General features: G+C 47.5%; 1 protein-coding gene across 5 annotated transcripts; it reads left to right on the top strand.

The window, feature by feature from the left end:
- Window positions 1-3438: 3438 nt before the first annotated feature.
- LOC120646768 lies at window positions 3439-5921 on the top strand. 5 transcript variants are annotated; one of them, XR_005664560.1, is made up of 6 exons: window positions 3439-4579; window positions 4972-5033; window positions 5105-5184; window positions 5273-5369; window positions 5441-5629; window positions 5736-5921. XR_005664560.1 is itself a non-coding variant. In XM_039923222.1 (5 exons), exons 1-4 carry the CDS (start codon window positions 3793-3795, stop codon window positions 5359-5361), a joined length of 963 nt encoding a protein of 320 aa, XP_039779156.1. In that variant the 5' UTR covers window positions 3439-3792; the 3' UTR covers window positions 5362-5369; window positions 5441-5921. The 5 variants fall into 5 exon arrangements, 3 of the variants coding, with proteins under 3 accessions (XP_039779156.1, XP_039779153.1, XP_039779155.1); XR_005664561.1 differs by having other exon boundaries at window positions 5328-5629; XM_039923222.1 differs by having other exon boundaries at window positions 5328-5369; window positions 5441-5921.
- Window positions 5922-9379: the final 3458 nt, after the last annotated feature.

The raw sequence follows: 9379 nt of genomic DNA, 5'->3' as shown, positions 1-9379 counted from the left end.
TTTTCCATGAAAAGTTTTTTCAAAAAGTTTTTCTCAAAAAAAATACTGTTCCGACACGCTCCGACACGTGAGAAGATGTTCCAGCAGCCGGTCGGAAATCGACCGTACGCATGCCTTCTTCTGGGCGAGCGTAAATTAGACGGCCCCCATCTTGAGCCGCCCCCTCACGTGCCGCTCCGCACAGCTGGGTTCGTCAATCGCCATGGATGTGGCGAATATGCAACCGGTCAAACATGTACGCTTCGCATCATGAGTTCAGAGTTCATGACCCTTCCGATAACCCTGTGCCAGCCCGTCCCGTCGTCGTCTCATCGAAGAGCTAGCCGAGCCCCAGGCGGCGAGGCCTCTATCGATCGATATATACAATCGCCGTGCCCCTCCCCGTCTTGTAAAAAGTTGTGAAAGCAAAAGTGATCCGGAAACCCTAATCCCCTAGCGCCTGAGGTCGCCAACGCCATGTTTTCGTTGGCCCACGATGGATCGTTCGTCCTCCCATGCTCCTTCAACCCCCCCATCCTACCAGCACCCAAATCCACCTCCTCCCTGCGACGCCCCGGATCTCCCGCTCGAGTCTTCCTCGACTGGGCAGCCTACATCGCCGACCGCAAGAACGGCACGTACGCCGAGACGACCACGCGCATGGGCCAGGCCGTGGGTGTGTCCTTCTGGCTCGTGTGACGGAACCGCCAAATTAAAACTCCAAATTAAGCGTAATGGCCGTCATTTGAACACATCGGGCGCATTAGCTTAATGGCTTAATTTGGCGATCCTTTCTCAACCCATGGCCCGATCGAAACAACACCGGCAGTCCCACGCGAAGGTGGGCGCAGATAGTACAAGCACGACAAATACTTGAAATTATGGGACAAAACGACATAAGGCGATAAAACATAACTTTTACAACACGAGTTTAGATACAATAGTTTTACAAAGCAGTTTCAAATACCTACATAATTTACAAGTTTTACAACCATAGAAATCCAAGATTGAATAAAAGGAAAACGGGTCGACACTTCACTACTTCCACACTTCTGCCAATGCACAACCGGTCAGACCGGTCCATAAAACCAGTCAGACTGGCCTGCATGAACCCCCTGCATGAATACCAATCAGACCGGTCCACAGACCGGTCCAACAAAAATTGAGGGGCCACACTCCCCTCCCGCAAACGTGCAACCTGCCGACTCCCTGATCTAAGGGTCTCGATCCACCACGGGTCTCGATCCACCACTTCCCACCCCTCTGCATCTCGGCGGATAAATTTGACGCAGCAGGGGCAGAAATCGACATCGAGGTGCCCTGAAACAAATTAATGGTGGCAACAACCCTGAGCAACTAATACTCAGCAAGACTTACTCGGCCAGTGGGTATAATTTAGCCCCCATACCTAGACATGCAAGACTTTTGGCTGGTGGTTAATTTGCAGAAAAGCAACTAAAGTAATTCCTTACTTTCAGTATTTTAGCTCCAAATTCTATACAAATTAACTCTAATATAATGTTTGCATGAATCAACTATAGCAAACATATTGGTGCAATCAAATCATAATTCCTTATGTTCGTTGTCATATTTATACATATCCTCCTCATTCTATCATGAGACTACGATGCAGCAAAGAGATCAAGGCCCTCATATCCGCGAGACACGGCGAATCGATTCGATTTAACCTTGCAAGGTAGACCTAACCAACACGGCACGCGTATGCCCCGTCGGACCACATGCACCAACCCTTCCCCTTCCCGCCTCGAACTACAGAACCACCCCACCTTCATATAGTCAGCCGAGCTCAACGTGAGACCACCAAAAGTAAACATATACATCCCGTTTCTCCGCGACTACTCGACTCGCCCTACGGGGTGGTAATGCAGTTCTGTACTTTCGAAGCGAGGCAGTACTAGGCTTACCGGTTTCGACTACCTCCTACTTCTGGCATGCGGTTAGTACAGTTCAATCCCCGATCAGCACTGCCGACAATGACCGGTCCTTAACCAACTCAGACGGGGCTAAGACAACCAGGAACCCGGTCCTGCTGCCATACCTATACATCATCGTCACTCCCCGTCCGGTCTCACATTTCCATATCACTTTCAATAACTCAGGGACTATAATATAAACACATATAGTTTATATCTCGCGAGTAACCGGAAATTACCCGACTTCTAAATATCCTATATCTCGCGAGTGACAAGAAGTCACTCGACTTCTTTCGAGAACTTATTAAGCATAGCATTTTCTATCATCCTATACATGCTAGTATAACTCAAGGAACCTAAGGATCATGCAACTAGGGTTCCAGTCAACTCCTGAAACATAATGCACAAGTAATAGAGACATATATAGATATCATAATTTAAAATAATAGGACATGCACCGGGGCTTGCCTTGAGTCTGTGGCTCAGTGCTAGGGTGAGATGTGCTAGGGTGAGATGGGCCTTGGGCCGACTCCCCACGATCCTCCTGCTGCAGGGCTTGCCCCTGAGGCTCCTGCGGCTCTGCAACCACCTCGTACACAATTTCCTCCGTCGTGGCTGCTACACGTATGCATATGCATATGACATGAGAGAATGCATGAATGATTTAAAAAAATTACAAGTAACCAATAACCAAATCAATTTCTATCTATTTTCACTAACAAACCCTGATTTAACCCTCTCAACCCTGCTAGCACCGGTCAGACCGGTATACCAAACCGGTCAGATCGGTCTGGCCTGTGTGCGACTTGAGACAAAAAATCCGGAGTATCCGGACACCTACTCGGAGTATCCGGACTCCCAAGTCCGGAGTTTCCGGACCTAAACCCGGAATGTCCAAACCACCACACACCCGGAGTATCCGAACCAATGACCGGACTGTCCAGACCCCTACCGGTCAGACCAGTCCCTACGACCGGTCCTACCCAGACCAAAACCTAAGATCCTTGTCGCGGCCAAAATCGCCCACTAATTCCAAAACTCTCCTAGGAACTAGTTCAGGGGAATCGCCTAAAATCATCTAAAACGAGAAATCGACCCACACAAGCCTTAATACCTTGAGTGAGCTCCTTCTTGCACGAAGAACTCGAATCTCCTGCTCTCCAAGGATGGAATCAAGGAGAAGATGATCCCTCACGCTGATTTGATCCTTCCCCGGCCTTGGAATGGATTTGGGGTGAGGGATTTGGGAGTGAGGGTTTGGGGGAACGGGAGCTCGGGAGAGGGAGGGAGCTGTCGTGGTGAGGAGTGAACTGAGTTGGTGAGAGTGAGAGAGTGTGTGATTTCAATATTGTGGGCACAAAACGGCTGACCCAGATCTGATCGGTCAGACCGGTTGCCCCAACCGGTCAGACCGGTCTGGCCCAGCTAACTAGAACAAATTTCGGTTTAGTGATTTGTCATGTGATTTCTAGAACTAATAATTGTGATTAATTTAATTACATGTGATTAACACTTGTTACAGCTCGCCGACCCGACGGCCGTCTCCCACCTCTGCATCAACTTCCCGGGCATGAAGGCAACCGACCTCATGGACGAGCCTGTCGTTATCGGCGCGGGCAAGGACATTGCCGTCATCCGCATCGCCTACACCTACGGGGCCAGGCCCATTGAGGCCGTGGCAGATCTGGGGGTCACCGACTTCGATTACTTAGTCTACAGAGCCCACGCCGAGAAGCCGTCTCTCCAGCTGCTCCCAAACCCAAAGCCGCTTTTCTTCCAACCCAGAGAGATCGGTTTCTTGCCATCTGTGTATGGTGGTGGAGTGGAGACTTCATGATGGCTCTTGTTCGTCCTCACCCTCGGAGGGCTCAACTGCAGTATGATCTGCACATCTTCTCGTCCAAGACGAATTCGTGGACAACTAGACTGGTGCTGTTGGAGCCACCGGCCCCTAGATTTGAGCATGAGTATCTGGTCCATAAAACTGACCTTGCGATCCCCATGGAAGGAGGCACACTGGGCTGGGTCGATCTCTGGCGCGGTGTTATGCTGTGCAACGTGGTTGACAGTGAACCTGTTCTGCGTTACATCCGATTTCCCAAGCCGATGGCTGGCAACATGGGCCGGCAGGTACCTAATGAAAATTCCTGCTCGGGGAGTTCGGGATGTCACCTGCAGTGATGGCTTCATCAGGTTAATTGAGATAGAAGAAACGGGAATGGTGGATGCTGCAAGACCATCAAATGGCTCCAGGAAGAGAGCTGTGCGCACCCCAACCACAGAATCCTACAAACCAGCAGGCGGTTGGAATGCTGTCATATGGAAAAGAGCCAGCTCCTTGAAGAAATGGATCAAGGACTGCACAGCTTATGTTAGCAAAGGGTCAATCTGGCCTGTGCTGATGCACAACCGCCCTGAAAGTTCAGAATCAGAAAACCTTTTGGTGGCTGGTCCTATCTGGAGTATGCAGGAAGAAGATATTTTTTATCTGATGGTCAAAACAGATTTGAAGGACAAAAAATTATGGGCACTCAAGATTAATGTGAGAAAGAGCACATTGGAGGATATGACCTCATTTTCTGAAGAAAGAGATTTATTTTTCAAAGCAGAATACCATCCCTTCGCCCTATCCAAGTACCTGAGCATGACTCTGGATAATAGCAAAGGTATTCTGCTCTTCTTATGCTAGCATGTATTCATTTGTTTATGTCTATTTGGGTATTTTGGCATTTACAAATAAAAACTCTGCAGCTTTTATTTTGAGGCTATTCTGCTCTGCCTTTGCATTATAATGTGCTGTCTCCTTTGTTCACATCTACTCTTCTGGTAACTGCTAAGAGCAATAATTTGAGGCTGGTGTTGCGTTAGTTGGTTCTTTAATTTCAAAGCCTCCTGATTTAAGTGTTATTTTGTGTTGGTATACTAAACATCTTGTACTGCTAGCATAACTCTACCACTATTATCCTTGCTTACACAAACTGTTATGAAACTTGTTTGTATATATATAGATATGGCTGGACAACTGAAGTGAACTTTCCGTTGTTTATGTGTGTTGTAGCTGCAGCCGGTTCCCAGATTCAAGAAAGCGGATACCCAAGGAATAGCTCAAGCAACACTGTGGTAGGTCACTCCGTTTGTTTCCTTTTGCAATGACTTGCTGCCTTCTAATTTCCATCTTGTGGCTGTGCTAGGTCCTTACGGAGGGCTTAGATCCCTGTGTTACTGAGAACTATGCATATGACCAGTCTGGTCTACTCCAATTTGCCAGCAGGTCTGTGCCTTCTGAATTTTGTTGTACCTTTGTGTTATTATTTGTGTTATTGTGTTATTGTTTTTCATCACTATCGCTCTATTTTTAGATCTTGTGTTGAGGAAGTCATCAGGATACTAAGTGGAGATCGGGTTGGTTTGCAGGGTGTCCATCTTTCATGGAGAAGTGGCAATATGAACAAACAGGCAACCCCCACTTCCTATTCTCCCAAAATCTCCACAACCCTGATCCAAATTGGACTAAGTTACCTTTGCAGCCACACCTGCGGAGGTTGAGTACATGTAATGGAATCAACTACCATCCGTATGCACGCAGCTATGGAGTTCACAATGACAATAGCACTGAAGCGCGAGGCATGCAGTAATGCCTTTGCAGCAATCATGGCAGTGGCAGCAGGCACCTGTTGCAGCACCAGAGACATCAGCCACCTCTGGCTAATTGTTTGGTATCTCATTCACTAATGCATATTCTGTCTGAATGGATCAAATGTTGAACTAATTGTTATCTTGCTGAATTTTCGGGTCTGTAACGTAACTCCTATTTTGTTTCAGGAATGATGCTACCGTGTAATGAATCACCTGAATGGATGTTATGAGTATTCAGATCGATATTCAATTAAGTTGAAAGTTTGTAAGCAGACTATCGGTTCTTTCATGCCGTTTGCCTTGTGACTGGATTGTGCTAGAACTATAATTGGAAGATTGCTATTGACAATTTTTTTTACGTATTTCTCTTAATCTCTGCCTTTGCATTCCATGTTTGGGACAAAGGGCTTTTCTTGCACTTGCTGCTGCTGTTCTACCGCCTTTCCTTTTGTATCTTACGGATATGGAGTTAGTGTTGGGCTGTACGTATGTGTGTGGAGGCCCAATGACCTATGTATTATGTATATATGTAAATGTAGAGATCAAGGAATAGAGTGAGTTCCAGAGTTTTCCCAAAACAACATGGTGTCAGAGCCGATGGTGGCGATTTTGGCGGAGACGGAGGCGACGCGGAGGTCCCCGGCGGCGGCCAGCGAGGTGCGCCTGCCGTGGGACATCGTGGAGGATGAGAAGGAGGTGAAGATGCGGTTCGACATGCCGGGGCTGACGCGTGACGAGGTGAAGGTGATGGTGGAGGACGACACGCTGGTGATCCGTGGCGAGCACAAGAAGGAGGACGGCGCCGAGGGTGCGGACGCCGGGGAGCGCGGGGTGCTGCTCGCGGTGCTCGGGCTGCCGCTCCGGGACGCGGAGGAGGAGCGCGCGGTGCTCGGGGCCCGCCTCGTGGCGGCGCGCGAGACGCAGGCCGAGGCTGAGGCCTTGGCGCGGCTCCAGGCGGCGGCCGCGGCCGAGAAAGCCGCCGGATTGGAGGCGGAGTGCTCCGAGCTGTGCGCAGAGAGGTGCCGATTGGAGGAGCAGGAGGATGAGGAGGAGTACCTGTTGGGCGGCCTGGATCTGCAGCTGACTGGGGCCGGTGGCAGCAACAGCAGCGGCTGCTGCGACGGCACCGACGAGCGCAAGAACATCCGGACGATGAAGGGCAGGGAGTCCGCGCTCCGCTCCAGGGCAAGGAAGAGGGCGTATGTGGAGGAGCTGGAGAATAGTGGGGAGGAGAAGCTCCGGGAGACACTGAGGAATGAATTGGAGATGGCTCTGAGCCGAAGGAATGAAGCTGAAGCAGAGAGGACTGTGAAGGCGATACTGCAAGAGAAATCAGCTGTGAGGCATCCTATTAGTGTTGCTGCTGAGAAGGATCGGTTGAGGAATGAATTGGAGATGGCTCTGCAATCTAGAAAGACGGACATGGAGGCGAAGGTTGGTTCTCTAGAGGTGGCGCTCCTGGCGGCCATTGCTGGGAGCAGCGAGTTGGAGTCAGCTGTCGATGAAATGAAGATGGAGATGCCTGCTGCAAGGAAGGAGGGGGAAAATCAGAGAATTGAACAAATTCTTGAGAGATTGGCTAGACTAGAGAAATTGGTCAGCTTGCTCATTATGCGAACAGAGGAAATGCCATCCTGTACCAAGCAAGGTATGGCGAGTTCAGAACAAATATCAAATACGAAGGAATTGAAAGCGACCAAGACAATCCTTGGCAACCTTGTCAACCTTGCTCATCCTGATAAAGGTACATCTCTTGCAAATTGGATACTAGATTCAGGAGCATCCAAACATGTTACGGGTACATTAAGTGAATTTGCATCATATAATCCATTTGCTCCTATGCGAAATGAAACTATTCAAACCGCCGATGGAACTGCTCAACCCATTAAAGGTGTGGACACAGTTCGATGCACTCCATCAATTACATTATCGTCGGTTCTTTATGTTCCCTCCTTTCCTGTTAATCTAGTATCCTTAAGTGCTTTGGTGGATCATATGGATTGTTGTGTTACTCTCGATCGAGAGAATTGTTTAATTGAGGATAGAAAGACGGGGAGAATGCTCGGTAGTGGTGTAAGGCGTAATGGTCTATGGTTCCTGGATAGAAGAGAAGATGTCTCATGCACTGCTTTGACAGTTGCTATGGGTGAAAATGAGGCTAAGGTGATACTAGAACATTGTCGACTAGGACATTTGTCATTTGATACCATGGCCAAAGTATCCCCAGAGATCATGAGCAAGGTGGATAAAAGAAAACTTGTTTGTGATGCATGTGAGTATGGAAAGCATACAAGATCGGTATATGTAAGCAAGGGGCTTCGGAGCATATCTCCTTTTATGCTTATCCACTCTGATGTTTGGACATGCCCAGTCATCTCAATTAGTGGAATGAAGTATTTCGTAACATTTATTGATTGTTATTCTCGTATGACTTGGATATATCTTATGAAGCAGAAGAATGAGGTTCTTAAATGTTTTCGTGATTTCTGTTCACTTATTGGGAATCAATTTGATGCTCGGGTTAAGGTACTAAGGACAGACAATGGAATAGAGTATGTGAATAATGAGTTTGAAAGTTATTTATCAGCTCAGGGAATATTGCATCAAACCACATGTCCTGATACACCTCCACAAAATGGAGTAGTTGAAAGGAAAAATCGTCATATCTTGGAGGTTGCGCGTTCACTCATGTATACTATGAATGTGCCAAAGTTTTTATGGAGTGAAGCAGTGATGACAGCAGTTTATTTGATCAATCGTACGCCTTCAAGATTGCTTGGGTGGAAAACTCCTTATGAGATGTTAAGAGGAGTGAATGAGTTCATTATTCCACCAAAGGTATTTGGGTGCACTTGCTTTGTTCGGGACCATAGACCTTCGGTGGGTAAGTTGGATCCTCGAGCAGTGAAATGTATATTTGTGGGTTATTCATCAAGCCAAAAGGGGTATAAGTGTTGGAGTCCCACTGAACATCGTCTCTTTATAAGTATGGACGTGACATTAAGGGAATCGGAACCTTATTATAGTGAGAAGACTGATTTAAGCTCCTTGTTCGAATTTGATGATTTGAGCATAAATCAGGATGATCAAGAGGGGGAGAACTATGATGTCATAAGTAGTCCAATTGAGCAAAATCAAAGGAGAATGGAAGCAGTGATTACTGGCTCTACTCCTCAACCAAGAATGGAGACAATGACGAGTGACTTGGATCCAACTCCTTGTCAAGAGGATAGTTCTGTAGGTGATGATCCCCGATATAAGGGCCCATTGAGAGTGTATAAGAGGAGGATGCGTACATCTCGAGAAGAAGTTCCAGGAATAACTCCTGAATCAGCAACCCCTCAAGAGATTGTTGATGTGTCACCAACTTCCTCAACTGAGATTGAGGAATCTAGTTTGGATGATCTGCCGATTGCATTACGGAAAGAACCACGAGCTAAGGCTGGTATGCCTCCACCAAGGTATGGATTTGAGCATGACATCAGTAACTATGTCTCTTATGCATCATTGTCTCCTGCATATAGAGCATTTGTTGCATCATTACAGTCTGTAGTAATCCCTAAGGATTGGAAAGAAGCAAAGCAGGATCCTAAATGGCGAGAAGCTATGTTGGAGGAGTTGAGAGCTCTTGAAAAGAATAAAACATGGGAGTTTGTAAAACTGCCCGAGGGGAAGAAAGCTGTTAGCTGCAAGTGGGTTTTCACTGTGAAGCAAAACCCAGAAGGAAAGGTGGAGAGATATAAAGCAAGGTTAGTTGCAAAAGGATATAGTCAGACATATGGAATTGACTATGATGAGACATTTGCACCGGTTGCAAAGATGAGCACTGT

This window comes from Panicum virgatum, chromosome 9K (assembly GCF_016808335.1).
Source record: "Panicum virgatum strain AP13 chromosome 9K, P.virgatum_v5, whole genome shotgun sequence".
Taxonomy (NCBI): Eukaryota; Viridiplantae; Streptophyta; class Magnoliopsida; order Poales; family Poaceae; genus Panicum; species Panicum virgatum.
Note: the sequence above shows the minus strand (reverse complement) of the source record. Positions and strands in the feature narration are given on the sequence as shown.

Bases quoted from the DNA above. Each gene is read 5' to 3' on its own strand.
- LOC120646768 (XM_039923219.1), top strand. From the start codon at position 3,793: ATGATCTGCACATCTTCTCGTCCAAGACGAATTCGTGGACAACTAGAC. The intron at 4,580-4,971 runs GTATTCTGCTCT...TGTGTGTTGTAG, and splicing joins GACTCTGGATAATAGCAAAG to CTGCAGCCGGTTCCCAGATT. The intron at 5,185-5,272 runs GTCTGTGCCTTC...CTCTATTTTTAG, and splicing joins CTACTCCAATTTGCCAGCAG to ATCTTGTGTTGAGGAAGTCA.